Source organism: Cygnus olor, chromosome 3, assembly GCF_009769625.2.
Source record: "Cygnus olor isolate bCygOlo1 chromosome 3, bCygOlo1.pri.v2, whole genome shotgun sequence".
In the NCBI taxonomy this organism is placed as follows: domain Eukaryota; kingdom Metazoa; phylum Chordata; class Aves; order Anseriformes; family Anatidae; genus Cygnus; species Cygnus olor.
In genome coordinates, this window is record NC_049171.1 from 100,260,619 (window position 1) to 100,283,638 (window position 23,020).

General features: G+C 45.6%; 1 protein-coding gene across 1 annotated transcript in view; it reads right to left on the minus strand.

Moving 5' to 3' along the window:
• The window catches only part of TGFB2 (transforming growth factor beta 2), a 73,146-nt gene extending 55,668 nt beyond the window's left edge, over positions 1-17,478 (minus strand). Inside the window, exon 1 of the mRNA XM_040551728.1 lies at positions 16,256-17,478. Within this exon, the coding sequence (XP_040407662.1) occupies positions 16,256-16,598 (343 nt within the window). The 5' untranslated portion in view covers positions 16,599-17,478. The remainder of the gene's footprint in view (positions 1-16,255) is intronic.
• Between the last annotated feature and the right edge of the window lie 5,542 nt (positions 17,479-23,020).

A 23,020-nucleotide genomic window follows, 5' to 3' on the forward strand; every position in this document is an offset into this window, starting at 1 on the left:
CTTTGGGCCTGGCCACCCAGCCAGTTTTTAACCCAATGAAGCATATACCAATCCAACCCTTGAGCAGCCAAGGCAAAATGACGTGGGCACAAAAGCTTCATGGCCAAGAAATTTAAAGATGACATTTACGTAAGTACTAAGGAAGTTTAATAATGACATTCATTCAGTACATGATAAAAACTGTTGAAGTTAATTGCACAGAAATATGAAATACACTTCTGTAGATAAAAAAGCCAGGCAGCCTTAAGGTGAAAAGATGTTTGTTTTTTTTTTTGTTCCAGCAGCAAATCAAAAGATCTTAAAACAACAGCTACTACAGTCAGACATTGTGAAATGAGCAAGACCAAATAACTTGTAAAAGACTTTGTAAAGAGCTGTTCAAGGAACTATCTAAATCATTAAAACTGTCTCAATAGATCCCAAGCACCTGAAAATATCTTAAGGATTATATTTGAAGAAACATATTTGCTAATATACAGTGCCTAAACAGGGTAACCCATGCTATCTCACATATACAGTCAGCTTTATATTGATCCGAGACTAAATATGCAAAGCACAGGAATGAGAATCAACTCATAGGAACTGAAGGAGTATAAACAACACAAAAACAGATCCAATTGGTCCAGGGTCTTAGTGAGTGAGACAGGTAGTCCTGTTGATAAGACAAGTGTTTTAATATAATATACTTGCATAGCTGTAAGACATTTAAGCTGGTGTTACATGACGATTTCATTATGAAACAGGAACAGCAGGACATCAACATGGCCATGCAGTAAAGGAATCAAAGCCATGCTTTTTTTATGAGAGTCAAAATATAATGGTAGACAGGAAACCACTATTGAGAGACAGGCTTCTAACAAGGTCCCATAAGACTCATTTTACAGTCTTCTACTATTTAATATTTTTATCAGTGACCTAGAAGGAAACTAAGCCATTATTAACCAACTGCAGATGAAATAATTACAGGGATGTGACAAATAATGAAGATAACACATCACAAATACCAGTGAGTTGAATTGCTTGGTACATACAGATATGAAGATGTAAATGTCAGTTGAATCAATATAAAAAATATAACCCTAGGAAGAGAGAATCTAGATCATACTTACAGAGTAGGGGATTTCATCCTGAGAGTCAATGCCTCTGAAAAGATTTGGGGAGGGGAGGGCCCCAGTGGATAACTAGCCAAATATGCATTTTTACTTCTTCTAGCAGAGTTCCCAGCTCTACTACTGAAATTAGCTGTATAAATTGTGGAATAATGAATAAGAACAGAGAGACTGTAATATGAATGTGTTTGATTACAGCACAGTCACTGCTGAAATACTCTGTAATACTGTTATCCACAATCCCAGCAGTATATGAGTAGAGCAAAGAAGTTTCAGAGGGTAGCTGTGAGAATGACTACGAAGGGGCTGGGAAGTGTCTCAAGCAGTACAGCATATTAAATTTAAAACTAGCTCAAAAAAGCTCTAAGGATCTGAAACATACCCAAAGCTGGGTAGCTGAATAAAGCAGCCCACACTGAGCTTAAGGCTGCCCCATTTCAGGGTCTTCTAGGAGCCAAGACGCTTGCTCACAGCAAAATCATAGAAACATTCAGGCTGGAAAAGACCTTCAAGATCATCACGTCCAACCATCATCGTCTCTTACTGGCATACCCACGTCTCATAAATGCCTCCAGGAATGAGGACTCCAACACTTCCCTGGGCAGCCTGTTCTAATGCTTGACCACCCTCTGCATGAAGAAATTCTTCCTAACATCCAGTCTAAAACTCCCCTGGCACAACTTCATACAGTTTCCTTGTTTTCTGTTGCAGAAAAGAGACTGACAACTCCTCACTGCAACCTCCTTTCATGTAGTTGTAAAGAGCAATGAGGTCTCCCCTCAGCCTCCTCTGCTCTGGAGTAAACAGCCCCAGCTCCCTCAGCTGTTCCTCAACGTGTCTTCTAGTTCTTTCATCAGCTTGGTTGCTTTCTCTGCACTACACTGCTTTTTTGAGCAGCTCAATATCCTTCTTGTAGTGAGGGGCCCAAAACTGACCACAATACTCAAGGTGCAGTCTCACCATTGCTAAGCACAGACGGACAATCATGAAATCATAGAATGGTTTGGGTTGGAAGGGACCTTAAAGATCATCTAATTCCCACCCCCCCACACCCTCCCACCCCGCCATGAGCAGGGACACCTCCCACTAGACCAGGTTGATCAAAGTGCCATCCAACCTGGCCTTGAACACTTCCAGGCATGGGGCATACACAACTTCTCTGGGCAACCTGGTCCAGGGACTCACCACCCCATAGTAAAGAATTTCTTCCCCATATCTAATCTAAAACTACCCTTCTTTAGTTTAAAACCATTACCCCTTGTCCTATCCCTACAGTCCCTGACAAAGAGTCCCTCCCCAGCTTTCTTGTAGGCCCCCTTCAAGTACTGGAAGGCCTCTGTAAGGTCCCTCTGGAGCCTTCTCTTCTCCAGGCTAAATTACCCCAACTCTCTCAGCCTGTCTTCATAGGAGAGGTGCTCTGGCACTTTGATGATCTTTGTGGCCCTCCTCTGGACTTGCTCCAATAGGTCCATGTCCTTCTTGGGCTGGAGGCCTGAGAGCTGAAAGCAGTGCTCCAGGTTGGGTCTCATAAGAGCAGAGTAGAGAGCGAGAATCATCTTCCTTGATGTGCTGGCCATACTTCATTTGGTGCAGTCCAGGATACGGTTGGCTTTCTGGACTGCAAGTGCACATTCCTGGCTCATGTTGAGCCTCTCATCAACCAACACCCCCGGGTCTTTCTCCTCGGGGCTGCCCTCAATCCACTCTCCACCCAGCCTGTATTTGTGCTTGGGATTGCCCCAACCCAGGTGCAGAGCCTCACACTTGTCCTTGTTGAACTTCATGAGGTTCATACAGGTCCACCTCTCAAGCCTGTCCAGGTCCCTCTGGATGGCATCTCTTCCCTTGAGCATGTCAGTCGCACCACTCAGCTTGGTGTCATCCACAGACTTGCTGAGGGTGCACTCGATCCCACTGTCCATCTCACCAACAAACATTTTAAACAGTGCCGGTCCCAGTACTGATCCCTGAGGAACACCACTCATTATTGATCTCCACTTGGACATTGATTTGTTGACCACAGCTCTTTGAGTGTGATCATCCAACCAATTCCTTATTCACCAAGTGGTCCATTTGTCAAATCCACATCTCTCCAATTTAGAGACAAGGACATCATGTGGAACAGTGCCCAATGCTTTGCACAAGTCCAAGTAGATGATGTCAGTTGCTCTTCCCCTATCCACCAATGTTGTAACCCTGTTGTAGAAGGCCACCAGATTTGTCAGGCATGATCTGCCCTCAGTGAAGCCATGTTGGCTATCACCAGTCAGCTCATTATTTTCCATGTGCCTTATTACAGTTTCCAGGAGAATCTGCTCCATGATCCCCCATGGCACATAGGTGAGACTGACAGGGCTGTAGTTTGCTGGGTCTTCCTTTTTTCCCTTTTCAAAAATGGGGGTTATGTTTCCCCTCTTCCAGTCAGTGGGAACTGGACTGCCACAACTTGTCAAATAGGATGGACAGTGGCTTAGCAACTAAAAACACCAGTTCCCTCAGGACTTGTGGACGGATCACATCAGGTCAAATACCTAGAGAGGGCCTACAAGAAAACTGGGGAGGGGCTCCTTTTCAGGGAGTGCAGTGATAGGACAAGGGGGAGTGGCTTTAAACTAAAAGAAGGTAGACTTGGATTAGACATAAGGAAGAGATTCTTTACTATGAGGGTGGTAAGTCACTGGACCAGGTTGCCTAGAGAAGTTGTGGATGCCCCATGCCTGGAAGTGTTCAAGGCCAGGTTGGATGGGGCTTTGAGCAACCTGGTCTAGTGAGAAGTATATCACATAGAACCATTCTATGATTTGATGACTCATGCACCTTTAAGTTCCTTAGAGGTCTTGAACCTGATCCTCTCCTACATTGGGTGGTTCTTCATTCTCCCAGTCCCTGCCCTTGCCTTCTGGGCCTTGGGCTATGTAGCTAGAGCACTTGCCAGTGAAGGCTGAGGCAAAAAAGTCATTGAGTACCTCAGCCCTCTCCATATCCTGGGTAACCAGGTCTTCTGTTTCCTTTCAGAGCGGGCCCACAATTTCCCTAGTCTTCCTTTTAACACTGATGTACCTATAGAAGCATTTCTTGTTGCCCTTAATGTCCCTGGCCAAATTTACTTCTAAAAGGACCTTCGCTTTCCTAACCTGATCCCTGGTTGCTCAGACAATTTCTTTGTTTTCCTTCCAGGCTACCTGTCCTTGCTTCCACCCTCTGTAGGCCTCATTTTTCTGCTTGAGTTTGGCCTAGAGCTCCTTGTTCATCCATGCAGGCCTCCTGGTGTTTCTACCTGACTTCCTCTTTGTTGAGATGCATTGCTGCTGAGCTTGGAGGAGGTGATCCTTGAATATTAATCAGCTTTCTTGGGCCCCTCTTCCCTCCAGGGCTTTGGCCTACAGTACTCTACCAAACAGATCCCTGAAGAGGACAAGGTCTGCTCTCCTGAAGTGCAGGTTACTAGCTTGTTGTGTACCCTCAGGATCATGAACTCCACCAAGACTGCCCTTGAGTTTTACATTTCCCACCATGCCCTCCTTGTTGGTGAGAATTAGGTCCAGCATAGCACCTCTCCTCATTGGCTCCTCCATCACGTGGAGAAGGAAGTTATCATCAATGCATTCCAAGAACTTCCTGGATTGCCTATGCCCTACTGTGCTGTCCCTCCAACAGATATTGGGGTGGTTGAAGTCCCCCATGAGAATCAGGGCTTGTGAACAAGCTGCTTCTATCCATCTATAGAGGGCCTCATCTGCTTGGTCTTCCTGATCACTTCCCAATTCCTTCTGACCACACTATTTCTGATACAAACCAGGATGACACTGGCCTTCTTGGCCACCTGGGCACATTGCTGGCTCATGTTCAGCTGGCTGCTGACCAGCACCCCTAGGTCCTTTTCCGCTGGGCAACTTTCCAGCCACTCCTCCCCAGGCCGGTACCACTGCATGGGGTTGCTATGACCTAAGGGCAGCACCCAGCATGTAGCTTTGTTCAACCGCACGCAATTGGACTTGACCCATTGAAGTAACCTATCCAGATCCCTCTGTAGAGACTTCCTACCCTCAATCAGATCTACCGCCCCAACTATCCACCAGACTTCCTTCTCCTGCAGGTGCCTACACAATGGACACAAATTTGACAGTGGTCTTTGAAACAGCAAGTGAAGACTTAAACCACATTAAAGGCTAGAACTTGAAGCTCAACAACTTAAAACACTAAGATTCTTGTTTCTAATGAATATAATTAATCACTGGAAAAATCTACCAGATGTTATTTGAAGACCTTTTTAAAAAGGAATTAATTCAGATAATTCTATGGCCTGGAAAACACACATAGGAAGACTGGAAGACCATCAAGGTACCATCTAGCTTTAATTGGTCAGTGTCCATTCAGAGCCTCCCAGAGCAACATGAGTCTCATTCTTCCTAAAGCACAGTACCGTGCTCATTAGCTATGAGCAGACCTGGAACTTTATATCCCAAGCAGAACGTCTCCTCCCTGCTGAAAGGAGTATCTACTTCAGTTGAGAGGTAATACTAAGGTTCACCCAGAAACCGGCTTGCAGGCCTGGCTGTCATTACACTAAGGTATTTCACATCCTGTGACTGTAATTTGCCTTATATTAAATAAGAATCAAGCCCTTTGGTTTTTATGCCACACCAAATTGAGACGAAGTCTTGCTCCAAAATGACATAAGAAGTGCCACAATAGAGATGATTTTCTTAGATAAAATATAAACCAAGTTCTATTTCTTTTTCTCTTTTGCCTCATATTTCTTTATTTGTAAGACCTGTGGAGGCTGTTGAGTCTTCCCAGGCTTGAAAAATATGTAGTACAAACATGATACAAAACAGCATCCTAGACATTTCTAATCAGCAAAGCAGGTTTACTTGACTCAGGCTTTATCTAAATAAAAGGCTAGGATTCTAAAAGCCTACAAAGGAACCAGCAGGAGTGAAATTCGTAACTCCTTTAGGTGCTTCTTAAAACCCCAGCCACAATGATGGTTCTGCTTGCCTAAACAATCACTGCACAGATTCCGGTTTCAACAACACAAGGAAAAATCTGGAGTGGCTTTACCAACTCAAAATTAATTTGTTCTGACTTTTCATCCACGTTAAAAAAAAAAAAAAAAAGTATCTCTGAAGTTAACTCATTATTTCATGAGGCACTTTGTGACATACCAAGTCAGAAAGGCTTAATGTAAAACCACATGCACTTCCATGCTATAAGCACAGCTCTTGTTCCCGAACTACTTGGCTTTCCAGCTTGTAAACTCAGCATTTATCATGCAGCAAATTGACTTTCAGAAGTTGTTTTCCTGGCTCTGGATCTATTCAGAACTGACTTTCAAGATTTTATTGATAACATAAAAACACCTTGTTGGCTTAGGCCTGACCTTTCTTTACAGTCCATTGCTTAGGGATTTGCCACATTCTTATTCACAGCCTTCAGATTCCCCCCCTGCTCAGGGCGCCAAGGTCTGATTTTATCCTTGTTTGTAAGAAGCCTCTGGATATGGAGTGATGAGCTTCTAGACAAAAACTCACTGTGGGGAGGGTGATAGACATATATCATGGCATGTTTATTTGCCAAGACCTTTGCAGTCATATGGTCATTTATTTTAGATAGGGGGAGGTGTGGAATACCTAGGAAGTACAGGACATGAACTCATGCCTCCTGTTCTGCAATTCTTGCCATATTGCTGCCATATGCTGTTCCCAGATGACATCTGCCATCAAATGCTTCTATCAATAAGGTACTAGGGTGTTTATTTTTAAAAGTTTTTTTTTGTGTGGGTTTTTTTTTTTTTTTTGCAAAGCCTTATGCGGAATAACAGAGTAATGTGTCCCAATATATCTTGAAGATGTGTCTGTTCTCTGAAACAAAGGAACAGCACTTAATGTCTGATCCAAAGAGTTTTGCAGTCAATGGAAAGACTTCCAGTGTTTTAGCAGGCTTTGGACCAGGGCCCTTAATCTGGGGAACATACTCTCAAAAGGCAGAAAAACGGAAAGGTTTGGCTGTATCACATGTATAGCTGGCCTTGTGGCAAGTGTGCATTAGGCAGATTCCCTTCCAGACTCTACCTCAACAAATATACTTCCAGCCAGAGAAAATTAAGTCTCCCAATAAAGTGGGTAAATAATAGGACTCCAACTTGGAAGGAGGTAAGTTCCTTCAGACACATGATAGTGTTGTAACTCAGCCTCTGGCCACCTTTATAAAAAGATCTCTTTTTCTATATCCTTTTGGGGCTCTTTTCTTCCCTGATTTGCAAGGGGGATGTGAAGTTTCCAAATACATTGCTCCTAGCATTGAGGAGACATGTAAACTGCAACAGAGGAATCCAGATTAAAAGAGGGAGAGACAGCTCATACCCCCAGCAATCTGTTTGAGTCCATCCTAAATGAGACTAAGCACTTAGCTCCCTTGCTTTCCAAATTGTATATCCTGGCAGGGAGCCTCTCAGTTCCTATCGCACCACCAGATCAGAGCAGCAGATTTATTTTCAAGAAAGCTGGAACTTGTTTCTCACTCGCAAACCTAAAGCTGTATGTACTGTCTGCTGCAATAGCCTGCCATTATATGCTAGGTAAACATGCAACAAGCACAACAAATGAAACATACAGGCATCTTTCAGCGTACCTCAATGTTGAAATGTGGATACTTCACTTCCAAAGTGTGCATCAGGGAAAAAAAATGATATGGAGCAGTGATTGGCACAAGACATATATAGCCCTTGCTCTGCCAGGGAGGCCGAGAGCCAACTATGACAGCCAAAAAAACTGGGCTGGATCGCTCAGAGATTGGGCAAGAATGAGAACACCAAGGATCTGCATGGATCCAACAAATCTCCAGGCAGATTAAAATGTCCTATCACGTTGGAGAACATAATATACTGTTTATCCTTCCCTGAGGGCAAATATACCCTATGGAAGCATTGCCTGTAGGCATATGGACAAAGAATCAAACTGCTGATATCATACATGTCAGTGGACCTGACCCCAGTCTCCATAAATTTTGCTTACTGGGTATTCATGAAGTCATATGATCCAGTCAACTGGACTGATTCCTGCACCAACCCCTTGAAGCGTGAATGCTAGGTGCTGTGAAACAAAGGGAAGAAAGAGCGGCTCCTCTGTCATTACATTCACAGGGCAGCAGTAACATCTCCCAGCTTTGCTAACCACCCCTGGAAACAAACAAAGGTGGGACAAGGAGATGCAGCCTGCCAGAGGTGAACACCAGACCCTCATCACACTGTGCTTGCCAGCCTCTTCTGCCATTATTTTAGCACACTGCTGCATGCAAAAAGGGTAAATCTGCTGAGTTGTGTTTATATGCCACTTGGGAGATCAAAAGTTCTGCAGGGGTTATTCTTCCTAGCACACATCTGGGCAGTCCTGTAGAAGTTCTTCATCACTGCTTACCCAAATCCCCCAAAAGACAATTTATACATTATATTGGACAATGCTTGCCCATATAGGCAAGGGCTACTCTTTGATCAATTTTGGGGTATAGGAAATCATCTAGAAGCACAGTGGCAGGCTCAGGCTTATTAGGTATTATTGCTCAGAAACCTTCATTAAGTATGGGATTGCTAGGTACTCTCCAACCACTTCAAAAGAGTCAGGGCTGCTAATACCTACTAGTACCTTACTCTCCTAAGTACAGCGTCCACCCATGGGGTTGTTGGTCCCTCCCCCACCCAGTGAAAACCAGCATGTTCTGATTGCTATCTCTCGATCATCACTATAGTAAAGGTAAGTTACCAGCACTATTTCAGCTGAGCTAGCTGCTGAATTGCAAATGCTATATCTAAACAAAAACAAGCAAGAGAAGGAACTTCAGCAGGCTTAGCTTGCCTTTTAAAATTCAAGGCAGGGGTTTAAAAGAGATGAAGCCAGGGAAAACACTGGATGCTAACACCAGCCAAACAGGGAAAAATAACGAAGTTGTAAGACCAAAAAACTGAAATGGAAAGAATGACAGATTTACTGCTGCATTTGATGTACATAACCACTGATAGACTCTCCCCAGGAAGTGTTGAAATTACCATCACTGAAATGAATCCAGAAGCTAAAAATTAAATTATCCTTCCCAGAACATTCCAATTTGGGCTTTGGCAACACCAGATGTTTTAATGCTCTTAAATATATGCACGCGCGTGAGCGCGCGCATGCACACATGCACACATACATACTTAAGTACAGTATCCTCTTTCACACAAGACCTCCCTCCTGGTTTTCACAAAGTCAGACTGAACGTACGGTCATTTCGCAGTCCTTTCTTCAAAGTCTGTTCAAACGCACAACTGTCAAATTAAGCAATCAATAAGGAGCCTTACAGCAGCTCCAAGTTATGAATGAATGACTATTTGTGAACTCGCCTGTCAAGACAGATGCGGTATTTGTCAGTGCAGTGTGGGTTAGATATGGTGGGAAGGAGACAAACAAACAAAGCAAAAGGTCAGTATCACAACATTTCCCTTTTTGCCTCCCCTCAGCTTGCCTAAAAGCATGCTACAGCTTTTGATGAAGTATAATACAGTACTCTATTTACATGCAACCTATAATGCTTATTTGAAAAGAAATATTTTCATAAGACAAGTAGAAGAAAAATGTGTGCCAGGCGTTGAAGAGCATGAACTTTTGTGTGTAAAGAAGCTAAAACACAGAGGGACAAATCCAAGATTAACAGAAAACAAGACATCTTTAGAAACTTTGTGATACTTGAATTGAGACCACCCTATGGAAATTGAAATATCATGTATTGTTTTTCTTGCATTAAAACATGTTATAACACCAAAGCTCTCTCATCTTTCAAATTAAAACCTGAACAACAGAGAGATGTTCTAAAGGTCCTCTCCAACACTCAGAGCCATAACTGCTGCAGGGACTGCTACAAGGTTTTGCATCCCCTGAAAACCAAGCATGGATGCTAGAGAACCCATACAGTGATACTGGAGGTATTTCAGCAGTGCCTGTCTCCTTACAGCGAACAAGCAGCCTCTCTGTGCTGCTGACCAAGCTCATCCCCACCTGCCTCTCTTCATGAGGAACTGGGAGCTTTCCAAGCAGCATGCATGAGCTGCCATGCAGTTCCCTTCAGAAAACCTGACCCTTTTAGAGGACACTGCTACCCAAAGATGAAACTTCTCCATTCTGGACCAACTTGCAGAGCACCAAAAACACATAAAAACCTGCTCACCAGACAGGTCTAATGAAGCCAGGTCTAGCACTTAATTTCTCCAGGGCTGACCCTCTGCTATTTGAGCTCAGAGAACCACAGTACTAAATGAAGTCATGAGTCATTCAGAAACTCTAAAACAACTGGTCACACTGGAAGGAGATAAAACATAACCCTTCATGCTAAGTTTCTTCAACTCCTCATCCTGTTGTCACAGACGAATCTTCGAGTTTCTCCTCTACACCCTTCAGCAGTATTTCTTGTATGACTCGGTACCCAGCTGCAGTCACAAAACAGCAGCAAGGACAGTGAAGACAAGCATGGGGGAGGCATTTCAAGAAGAACCATAGCTGCTCTGGATGGTCTGCTACAGGAAGCCAACTGCCAGCAATGAGAGAGCTAGGCATCAGTCAATAGCACAGACCAAAAAAGAAACAAACAACAGCCTGGGGTGGAACGCAAAATGCAAACTTCCTCTAAACAAATGACCAAAACAAAAAATTCAGCCTAAACAAATCAGCTGAAACTTCCACAGCACAGCACTGCATTAAGTAATACCTGGGGAGTGCATCATTCTTCAGCCAAAAGCTGCCTGCTCAAAAACGTGCAGCATGTGGTTTCACAACAGGAATGGAAACGCTTGTACCTTGACTAATGACTTGTTTTGTCACGATACGCTGGGCTTTTCCTCTTCATCTGCAGAACAGGAGCAGCCTAGCAGAGACCCTGCAAAGGCAGAAGTGGCCAGCTGCCCAACAGGGGAAGGCCTTTTCAGGATCACAGGTCTACTGAAGAGCCTTTTCTTTCCTCTATGAAAAACCTTGTACCATATATCCTCCTGACTGGGCTCTGATGCCTAAATGACAGATTTCAAAGAAGTAAGAGGGATTTGAGCTGTCTGACTTTCCTCATCCCCCGTAAACTGGGCCCCAGTTCAGGAAGCTAATTAGGCACGCACATAACCTTAGTGTTAATGAGTCCATTCATGCATGTGAAGCTCTGCATGTTTCAGCACCTTGCTGAAGAAGTTCACTAAGGACAACAGCACAGAGTCCTCATCCATCTTTTTGCTCCACAATTTTGCAAGCAAGAACCTCAAACTCACAGAAATACCCTGGAAGTTACAACTTCAAAATAATGCAATCATGCAAAAGACCACTGTTGTTCTGATGCTGTGCACCAAGGATGAGTTCGGGTAAAACCGGCAGCTGATGAAGATTAAGATGGTGCTCTGTTGTTTTTGCACAATTGCCTATTCCCACCCTGTCCTACAGTCAAGCAGAGCCAGCAAGAGCAGCACCAGCACTGGGCATTCCCAGCAGATCTCCAGCCCTGAGCTCCATGATTTGTGGGAGGGCTTCACAAAGCATCAGAAGACAAATACACATTTCCAGATAGGTCTCTGGTACTGCAGAACTCTAACACCACCAACGGGCTGGGGGCAGCAATACTCATCTAACCTTTTCACTCAACAAATGACAGGGTAGAAGAGTCTCTTTAAAGCAGACACTAGAGATAAAAACCAAGGAGGGCTGTGAAAACAATTTTGGACGACAGCTCTATGTTTGTCTTGTAGGTCTTCTCAACTTTCAGTAGTGGGAGCTAAAAGGGGGACATAGGTCTTTTGCATTTCTGTAGGTGTAGGCTTCCTCCTCCAGAAGAAATGCAGTGAGGTGGATTTACCGTGCCAGACCATGACCTCCCCCTCTCCCAGCAAGTAACTGATGATTCAGAAGGCAGCCAGGAAACACACACACTGCACCCAACCATCTGCTTGATACGAGTGGGAGTTGAAGAAGAGAGCTCCCTTTGATTTCGGCTGTACTTGGTTAGCACACCAGAGCATGTTATTTTATTATCCCCCTTAGCATGTAGATGACTACTGTCCAGAAAATAACCCTGCCTCTTTTTAAAGCCATCTGCAATTTCCTGTTTTCTACATCCCCACATAGGAAGACTGTAATAAGTGCCATTCACGAACAAGGAACTGTTCCTCCCACGTCTCTCCTCAGGGAAGCCCTCACATTGCTTCAGGTCCTCTGTGAAAATGACAGCAAGCCTGGTGAACGTGCAGTAGGTATCCTACAAAGAGGTGCTCCAGAGCCCTACTATGGAGCCAGCATAGCTCGAAGGTTTTAAACTACAGTGCTCCTCCTGAGACTCTTCCCGTATCATTAACAATATAGGAAATCCTGAAAGATTAAGTTCTCTGTTCTGCTAAATGCAAACACACATGAGCTCCACAGTTGTAGCTGTTCATGTCATGGTGATGATGATGGTGGTGCTGGGAGGCCAGAGCTGCTCCTGCACCAGCAGCTCTTGTACCCCGCAGACAAGGAGCCCACATACATATAATTACTGGTAAATTGAGTCCTTGTTGATAAAGTAGAAGCATGTCATTGTGCCCAGTCAGTTTATAATGTTGTCTTTCATTAGGTGAATGCTCAGGAGAATGACAGTCTATGTAAAGCAATATTCATGGCACCAAGCTCCTGAAATGACAAATCCTACCACCAACCTCAGGCGGGAACCTGGGGAGGCAACTGCATGTTAACACAGTTCAAAATCCATGCAAAACCAGGACCAAGCCCAGAAGAACTGGGATTTCTTGGGCTACTGAGTCCTGACAGACCCATCTCCCACCATGCAGAACATTGAAAATATACCTGATTGAGGCTTAAGCCATCAGTAATGACCAACTCATTGACTGTGATAAAACTTGCCCTAAATAAAAACTACAGAATTGGGCCCCACCCCCTGCATACATGTGTTGCTTCTTCTTCTTTAGTGTCCCAGGTATGCACTAGTAATGCAATTTGTAATACATAACTGTGCTGGCATTAAATGTCTGTTTATTTTCAGTGCAATGATGATTATTCAGCCTCAAATCAATAATTAGGTTAAATATCAGGCCCCAGATGATCAATGAGGAACTGATAAATAACAAAACTTCTAACATGACTTGACCTCTGGCTGCCAACCGGTCTTGGGAGAGATTTAAACTCCCAGACTCTAATCCACGTTGTCGCAAGCACAACACATGCAGGCATGCTTCACAAACAAAAGCCTTTGGGTTTTTCGCAACCTCTTTATAGTATTTTTTCTGCCACCGCTTTTAACATCAGTTGGCTTTGGGTCCGGTAGTCCCCACATTGCTGAATTTCCACATGTATTTCCACACTAGATGCGTCTTTAACCTCAAGTGGACTGTCAAGCCAGATGCCAGATGCCCCCTTACTTCCTCAGTGCAAACTATCAGTAAACCTTAGCATAACTCTACTTTGAGTCTTAAACTAACAGCATGTGAAAAGATTAATATGAATAAATTCAAAACTAATCAGATCCCTTCTTTAAATGTTGACACAGTATTATTTATATCCCATAAATACCTTCTTGACTAAAATTCATCCCAGGAGATTGGCACCTTGCCAGTTCTATTCATATTTACTGTATTTATACAGTACAGTTGGCCAAGGACAATATTTAAGACAAAATATGCCTTAGGGTATATACAATATCTCTTATAGTTTTCCTTTTAAATCTCCTCATTGCTAAAAATATTTAGTCTGAACTTTATAAAATGCCCCACAAAGACCTATCAGCAATCTGTAGTGATATATTGCTGACTATGAGTATAATTAGAGCATATTTGTAATACTTGGGTTGTAGTCAGTTGCTGAACGCTAACAACTTGTGGTAATAACTGAACCACTGATCTTTCCCATGCCTTCCTCCCAGCAGCTTGTGACCTCCAGCGCGTCCATGCTGATCCCCTTCTCCCCCAAGCGCAGCAGAAGCTGCAGAGTTAAGAAAATCCACTCTGAGACGCCTCACAGGGAGCACCCAGGGCCGCCAGAGCTGTGCTTTCAAGATCTTCCTTTAAAATATGGTGGAGTGATTTCTTCCTTGCTGTCTTTTTTGGAAAGGTTCACTCCGTCCAGTATAACTAGAGAGCAGTGGAAAAACAGTTAACCTACTTACTCTGATGTTCGCAACAGCACTTGCACAGTAGTACTGGATCGGCTGCTGCAGGGCCCTCTGATCCCAAACTTGTGATGCACTCTGTTGGTAGATACCTGCAATCTCCTTTCCTCTTCCAAAACCTCGATCGATCCTTCAGCACAAATCTGGCCTCTGCCGAGGTTTTAAAAATAGATCCTCTCTTGTCAGTGCCATCCAAGTCACACACCACAGATATTTTAATTTTCTGGAAAGTCTGTGGCTGTATTTCGAACTACCAATTCTCTGCCGGTTGCTCACGCCAGGGAAAAGGACGGATGTGTGGTCAGGACTGAGGCGTTTTACCTTCAGCGACAGCCACAGGGTCAATTCCACCGCTACCGGCCTCCCTAACCTTTGCTCAGAGGTGCTCATCACTCTGCTCGGGACATGACCTGGTAGGTCCCAAACCAAGAGCACTGACTTACACCAGCAAAACCCTACTGCATGCTCTAGTAGAAAACTGACACAGTTTCTGTGTTCTCGCTATTGCTGTGAATTACACGGAGCCTCCTTGCTCATACCCACTTGGCTCCAAATAGACATTTTTTTAAAAAAGTATTTCTTCCCTCAGGGTAACAAGGGTGGAGTGTATTTATCGTGGCTATTAGGGATGGTGCCATAATTACAATAATAAAATGGCTCTGACTGCCAGGGTGTCCTGTACCTGATGCTGTCATTTAACAATAAAGGGAGAAAGGGAGGCAGCTGCACCGAGCGTGGGGTTCAGATACCTTGGCTGGCATCCTGGGACTCTCACATGCAAGACAGAGCAAGCCCCAGAGCTACAACTTGCTAAACTAAAAATAAATAGGAGAAAATGCAATTAGAAACTCTAAGATAAAGTTACCAAGATGGCTGCATTATCTATTTAAGCAAGAGGTACATGCTTTTCAAAACCAGACAGTAAGTATATAGGGCATCAAGTGGCGGGGGAGGGAAGAGAGAGGGAAGGGAACGAAATGAAAAGAGTACGGGCTCGACTTTGGGTACGCGAACGGTGGAGTTATTTTCTGCTTCTGGTATTTCACTTTCTTCGGTATGATGATGATCTAGATTCTTTTAAGGGAGTGCAGTGCTTTTTCTTTTTTTTTTTCTTTTTTCCCCTGTACACTTAAACTTCACTACCAAAACAAAAAGACACGTCATTATGATTATTAATCACGCTAAGTGGATTTGGTCAGCACGGAGCATTTGTACCCTTCTGCTGTGCACAACGTGGCGTGGATCATCAGAAAGTCGTTAATAACAGCAAAAAGGCAGACGGACTGAGACAGGTTCCAAGAACCGAGGCTAACCAGAAGGGAAAACTTTTCCTGTACCTGAAATGAAAGCGCCCATGAACTGAACCGGGCGGCTAGTTACAGCTGGAAAAGGAGAGAGGATGTCTGTGCCTCTGTCCTCTCCGAGTACTGATCTGCACAGCGTCTGCAGGACAATGTGCCGGAGGGGCGCAGAGAGAAGGGAAGGGAAGCCGGCACTGATTTTTTTTTCTGTTTTTTTTTTTTTTTCTAGACCTCCTTTTCTTTTCAGTTATGGAGAGATGGAAACCTGCCCAATCCAGACACTCCAAGGGAAACAACAGCAGTGGAAAGATATTGGCTCTTTTCGGAGGCTGCACACGGGGCCGCGGGGGAGCTGAGCCGGTGCTGGGGAGGGAGCGGGATCCCAGGCGGGGGGCAGCTGTGCTCAGGTAGGTGGCGGTGGGCAGTGCAGGCACCCTGCGGGGCTCCTAGGTGACCCGAGGGGGTCCGAAACCCCGTCAGTCTGGGGGCAGCTGAGCCCCCCACACCGTTCACATACATATCCCCCCCCCCCTAAAAGAAACCCTATAAGCAACCATCTAAGACGCTAAGGACTGGAGCAGAAAAGGAGGAATACGATGCACAGGGCTGGTATTTCAAGGCGGTGGGCACTGCCAAGCCTCGGGGGCAAAACTACACACACATGCACAAACACAGAAGACTTACTTTCAGGGTAAAAAGGCTGCATGTCTATTTTGTAAACTTCTTTGGCATAATACTCCTCGTCGCTCCTCTCCCTTTCGCAAGTGGCAGCTCTGTGGTTGGCTTTCTCTTGCAGCAGGTCCCTGGTGCTGTTGTAGATGGAGATGACCTCCGGGGGCACCTCCTCGGGCTCGGGGTACTCGTCCGGGGGGCTGGTGAGCTTCAGTTTGCTCAGGATCTGCCCCCGGATCGCCTCGATCCTCTTGCGCATAAACTGATCCATGTCGAGGGTGCTGCAGGTAGACAGGCTGAGAGCCACGGTGGCCAGATCCAGGGTGAGAAACACGCTCAGGAGATAGCAGTGCATTTTAAGTGTTTAAATACAGCGCCCCCCAAAAAAAAGAGTGACTTTAACAACGAACAACAACAACAACGGAGGGAAAACAAATATTAAAAAATATCAAGGGGATGTGTGCAAACAAAGGGAAGATCTGCAGACAAAATGCAGTTAAAAACCGGACCGCAAGGCTTGCGATCGAAAAACGCACAGGAGGCGTCAGTGAAAAAAAAAAAATCACAAAAAAAAAAAAAACAATAATAATACAAAAAAGGAGCTACGACTGGATGAAATTCGGAGGGGCGAAAAAATAAAATAGAATAAGACGGGGGTGTGTGTGGGGGGAACAAACCGATAAACAAACCCGCGAGTCGCGTAAGTCGGAAAAGAGGCTGTTCTCAGCGAGCTGGCGGAGCAGGGTGGAAAACGCACACAGGCACCAAAAAAAAAAAAAAAAAAAAAAAAAAAAGAGGAGGGAAGTAGGGAGGGAGGGGAAGGAGGGAAGAAAGAAGTGATGGGTACGGCAGGGCGCTGCGGCACCGGGGGAGGCGCGCACGTGTGCGGCCGGCGGCGCGCAGCCCCGGGCCCCGGCAGCGAGCGGTGCTGCTGCTGCTGCTGCTGCTGCTGCTGAGGCTGCTGCCCCGGCCGCCCGCCTCCCGCCGGCTGCTGCCTGCACCCCGCGCCGCATGCACCGACCCACCCCCGCCCGGGCCGCTGCGCGTTTTTCGCAGCTCCCTCCTCTTCCTCCTCCTTCCGCCGCGCTCCGCCAGGCAGCGCCGCCGCCGCCTCCCCGGCAGCAGCGTCCCGGGGCCGCGCCGCGCCGCTGCCCCCCCCCCGGCGGCTCCCCCCCCGGCGCCCCCCGGCCGCGGCGCTCCCGGCGAGGAGGGGACGGGTGGCGGCAGCCAGCATCGCGGCCGCGCGGGGACGCGGCCCTTTATAGGGCCCTTTATAGGGCCGCCCCGCCCCGCCGCTCGCCCCGCCGCGGGGTGACGTGGTGGGGCCGCGGGGAGCCAGCCCGGGGCGCCGCCGCCCGCCGCCGCCGCCTCCCCCCCGCGGGGGGCACCCCGCCGCCCCGGCTCTCTCCCCCCCTCCTATTTAAAAGGGAAGGCTCTGAGGCTGCCTGCGCCCGGTATTACTTCGGGCCGAGCGGCAGCGCTGCTCCAGAGGAGGAACCGAGCCGGGTGGGAGCTCGGGCAGAGGGCAGGGAGCGCCTCGGAGTGTCCCCCCCCGGCTCTGCCCCTTCCCTTCCCAGCACGTTCGCTGCCCCGCGCCCGGCAGGGAGGGACGAGCAGCATTTGCTCCTTCCCCGAGGTCTCCGCTCCTGCCCGAGGCGTGCTCGTACCTCCTCGCCCGCAGTTGACAGGAGCTCTGGAGCCCCGCACCCTCGGGCTGTCTCCGTAATTCAGCTTTTTCCGCTGCCTCCTTCGGCCGCAGCGAACATCGCAGGCTCGGGCCGTGCAGGCAGCCGGGGGCTGGTGCTGTGACCTCGGGAGGACGGCTGCACCCTGCCCTGGAGACATCATTCCCTGGAGCCATCATTCCAGGGGCTGCTACACGTCCCACAACTTTGTGCCGCAAAGCTCTTTCACAGCCCATTTATCAGCCCTGTACATCAGCGTTAACTTTGTAAAATGATGAAGTAGCCTTTTCCTTCCCCCTCACCCCTTCTGTCCCCAAAGCCCCCTCTGAATTAAGGTTCTTCTTCCTTCTTGGTGCATCTGCACAGAAAAGGGCTTCCTCCAAACCATGGCAGCCACGGGCTGGGGAGGTCACAGCCCCGCTGTGTGCTGCTTGCGTTGTGCAGGATTCCCCCACGGAGGAGTCCTGCCAATGCTGCCAAGCTACAAGGAAGAGATGCGGAGGGACGAAGGAGCTGAGGATATATATTTACAAGTAGTGTGCACACGCACAGTTTTTAGAAGTAAACTTTCTCCTCATCCTTTGGAAGTAGGTGGGTGTGTATGGCACTGTGGGCACAACCAAGGCTGCACTCTCCCCAGTCCAAGAGCTAAGGGTGCTTTCTGCCTAAGTCCACAAATTCCTCCAAGGCCAGATTAAACGTCTGTGCCACAACATCACATTTTTACTGCTGTGCATGTCAATGTCCTGCTCCTACTGACCTCAAAAACACAGCTGCAGTGAAAGAAATGGCAACATTTCCAGAATTACTCAAATAAATAAGCAATCGCAACATGTAGACTCAGCTGGTTTCACTTCTGCAACACACCTGTATAAAACCGAGGGGACAGTTCCTTGAGCTGTTACATCTCACAGCTCCGCTGACTTTACTGCTCAGCTGAAGAACCAGCGCTGTAGCATGAGGTGCCTCAACTGCAAATACTTCTAAAGCAAAGGCTTATTGAGTTATTTCCTCCAAAAGCTCCAGCAGAACCCATGGAGAAACACCTTGCTCTAACCCCATGGCCCAGTAACAACACTTGGCTGCTGTAAATGCACTGCCCAGCGCTTGCCTTAGGGTCTTCAGGGCAGCCCTGGGGACAGTGCTCGACACCCTCCTGCCCTGCCAGATCCCCCCAGATTCTTGCATTTGTTCCAATTTGGAGAAAACCAAACACACACACATAGCCTTCTCTTTTGCAAGAAGCAGCCCTGTAGGTCCCCTGTGGCCCCCGTCCACAGGTGCTGGAGGCCCAAGCTCCAGAGGAACCCTCTGCAGAAGTCACCAGAGATGCCTCCAGGCTGACAGCATACCAGGCTGACTAGGTTTTGAATGCTGCTGAGATTCCTTCTGATTCGGCAATGTTTCCTCAGAAACTTTTTTTTTTTCTTAGCCAGTCTGAAACCCATCTGTTTTGTTTGCATTCGAGGTGGCCCATTTGCTTCTATTTCTGACCCTCTCAATGTGACACGGGGTGTCAGGTTTACATGGGTTCAGATCTCAGTTTTGCCTCACCGCTGCAACAAAGCTGAATTCCCTACAACTTTCTGGTATCACCATGGTGATGTTTTTGCCACGCAGAACTTCCCGGGAGCAGCGGCACAGACAGGCTTTGGCTTTTCTGTTACGAAAGCCCTGGCCACTTGAGCTAAATCCCCAACAGCTGCAGCTGGCCCATCGCACATGCTTGAGCTGCTCTGATTCGCCCCAGGAAAGGACACCTACCTACTCACCAAATCATTAAAATGCACATCGGCGTCCATAAACACCGACTTTCCATTTTGCAAATGGAAAATATCTGGAACATATACATCACGATATACACACCATGACTTATCTGATCTCACTTCCAAATCTCTCCCCTGCACGTATTTGTCTCTCCCCCGCCCCCCTCCCCAGGGTACCAGCCTCTAAATGGGTGACAGCTTTACCTCACTAAAGGAAGCATTACACAGAAGAGACTATCAACAATTACCGAGCGAAACTACACGCACTCTTCAAAGCTGGACAAAGCCATATCGCCAGAATTTAATAATCACGTGCCCTTCTCCACAGGTAATTCAGCTTCCACTTTCTACCTTTAAGCTTCATATATCTGTCAAAAGACATCCTAATTACAACTTTGTATTTTATTGTGAAACGCTGTTTATTTTTATCCATTTCAAACCAGTTTGTATTTAATGAGCACCCGTTAGCTTCAAAAGCTGTTGGGATTACTAGGCACTAAAGCTGAACTAAACCTGCACTTACCCATTCTCTCTACCTCTATGAAATGGACTTATCCTGTGTGGCTGCTGTCAGTGGGAGCTTTGTAAGTCAGAAAGCAGGAACTCGCCCTTAGCATTTACACAGGGAAAGAACAGAACTCATCTGTTCTAGAGCTTTTAATTCAATACAATACCGTCTTTTTATATATTGATATTTTTTTTTTTTAATAAACAGTAACTGTTTATTAGAAAAACAGGGACACCTGGAAAGTTACTTCACTAAACTTAAAAGTTTCATGTTTCCTATTAACTTAAAAATTATGTGGTCAGGATTTTACAATTTGTGGTTTCTTTTTAGATTGTTTTGGTTATACGCAAATGTGCTGTGTGAAACACAAAGGCAATAATCTTTCTAAAACTGCTGACGACCAGGTCATTAAGTAAGGTGACTGGCCACATTTCATACACTAAAGAACACTGTTGGAAGAGGAATAACTTTTAAAAGTTAAGAGGTGACTTTTGTAAACTCGCACACTGATGACGACTGTAGGATGCTTGCACAATTAATGCTTTGTGGCACGCACAGAAATCAGCAGCAGTTGCTGTGGTCATGCAGAATCTCAGCTATTCTGATGCGGGGTGCTAGGCAAAAACTTTTGAATTCTCCTTTTTATAACAGCACGCGTAAGAAGGTTCAACTTGTAGAGCTGAGGTGGCACCTAATAAAGGTAAGGCAAAAAGGAGATGACAAATAATGGAAAATTTTAATATATACACCATAATAACCCTCTAGATTTTTCTGTTTATTATCTTTACTGAAGTACAAGTCCACAATTCTGTACTGTACATTTCATTAGTGTGCGCAGTAATGCCTATATGAATTTTGAGAGCAAATCCTGCTGACCTTACTAATACAAGCAGCCCCACTGCCGCGAGGATTGCATTTCACATAACTCCAGCCCCCTTCTGCAACGCTCGTGTTCCAGAAGATAATGGCTACTTTATATAACACACTGTTTAACACGCAAGACTGCTATCCATATATACACATGCATGTGTAACTACTTGCCAACTTGCAAATCGAAGGTATGTTTCTGATATGTATGTATATATATTAAATTAAAGTGGAATACATCCATACACGAAAGTTCTCATTCCCGCAAATGGAGTCAGTAAGCTCAGTGGAAAAGACCACAAGAGAACTGTCAACAGGATATGGCCCAGAAAGCCATTCAGGAGGCTCTTCTGGGATCCTGTGGAATGCCACCCCCTCCACCACCAAGTGAGAACACCGTATTACTGCAAGCAGTAATATCCACAAGGCAGTGTGCGGTCTGTATTTAGAACTGTACCTTAATAAAATACATCTAAATGCTACTACGAAAACATCAGACAGGATCACGATCCCAAGACACCTCAAGCCAATATTACTAGATTTTACAGGAAAGGGGAATGTTCAGGAGGTACTGAGATATTATAGCTGGCCCTTAGAATAACTCTCCTGCAAAAGTACAAGAATTCTGCAAACAGAAAGGAACACGACCATACCATTAGTCTGCATTTCATTGCTACCGTTACTACCCGTCTTATGGAGCTTGGATGTGACATCCCAGAAAATAGCTCCCCTGTCGTAAAGTTGCCCACGCTCTCCGAAGAGTACTGCAGGACATGAGGGAAATCAACACCATAATCAATTGTCTAAAATTCCTATCCTGAAATATAATTTATTTTTTTTAAAAAAAAAGGTTGAACACACACATCGGTGCTGCATTCAAAGGCATTCCTTCTTCTAACATCCAATTCCCATCTTCAAATTAGTTAAGACTGAAGCCTTGATAAAAATTTCGTGAATGCCAGAGAAGTTCCCCCATGGTTACACCTCCCAGTTTGATCCTCTCATGTTCTCTTCCAAATCTGCTTGTCAGCCCTGGGGTTACCACACTAATCTTCTCTGTATCTTTCCAGTTTTAGTGTATGTACAACCAAAAAAAAAAAAAAAAAGGCCTTCCTTAATCCTAGCAGCTGTAGTTTTAATCACCACAGGAAATCCTGTTTCCACTAAAGTCAGTAAGATTTCTACTGTAAGTATCAGCAGAGGAAAATGATCAGGTTTTCTAACTAAAAATAAAAAATAAAAGGGAGAGAAATGCACGCGCAGGGATCTACTTACAGCAAGCATGACAAAGTAAAGACAGTAGGGTAGAAGTCATCCCTTTAATCTCTGTGTTTGAACCCCTGACCTACATCTCTTCCTCAGTATTACGGCTGTTGCATGCTATTTCTGAACCACTCCATGATGATTTGGGTTATGCCCCAATAAGTAACATACAAATGATACCTACAAATACTGTATTCCTAACAGAGCATCTATTGGAGTTTATTTCAGGAAATTAAAGTTATGCAACTCAAGTTAGAATACGCATCCACATTGCACTACAGAGGTTTAAGAAGATTACGTATAGAGCAAGATTAATTGGCAGCAAATTCAAAAAATGGGCCAGCCAATAATGCAATATTTTAACCCATAAAAAGCCAGACAGCCTGGGGACTGGAGTCCTGGCTTCTTCGCAAGCTGCTGGTGAAGTCCACACAGAAGGAAAGCTTTAGTGAGTTTATGCAGCTTCAGAAATGTTTTTCCTAATGTTTTTAAGCAACACACATTTGAGATAATCCCCATGAGTTTACAGAATGCAGTGCTTTGTTTCATATTACCCCAGGGGAAAAAAAACAACACACATGCACTGTTAAGGTTTTCTGCTGCACTCACAAAACTAGTTCTGGAGAAAGTCTTTGTATTGCCTCTCTCCCTTCTTCTCCCAGTCTCACAGATTTTTAAACCTGCTTTC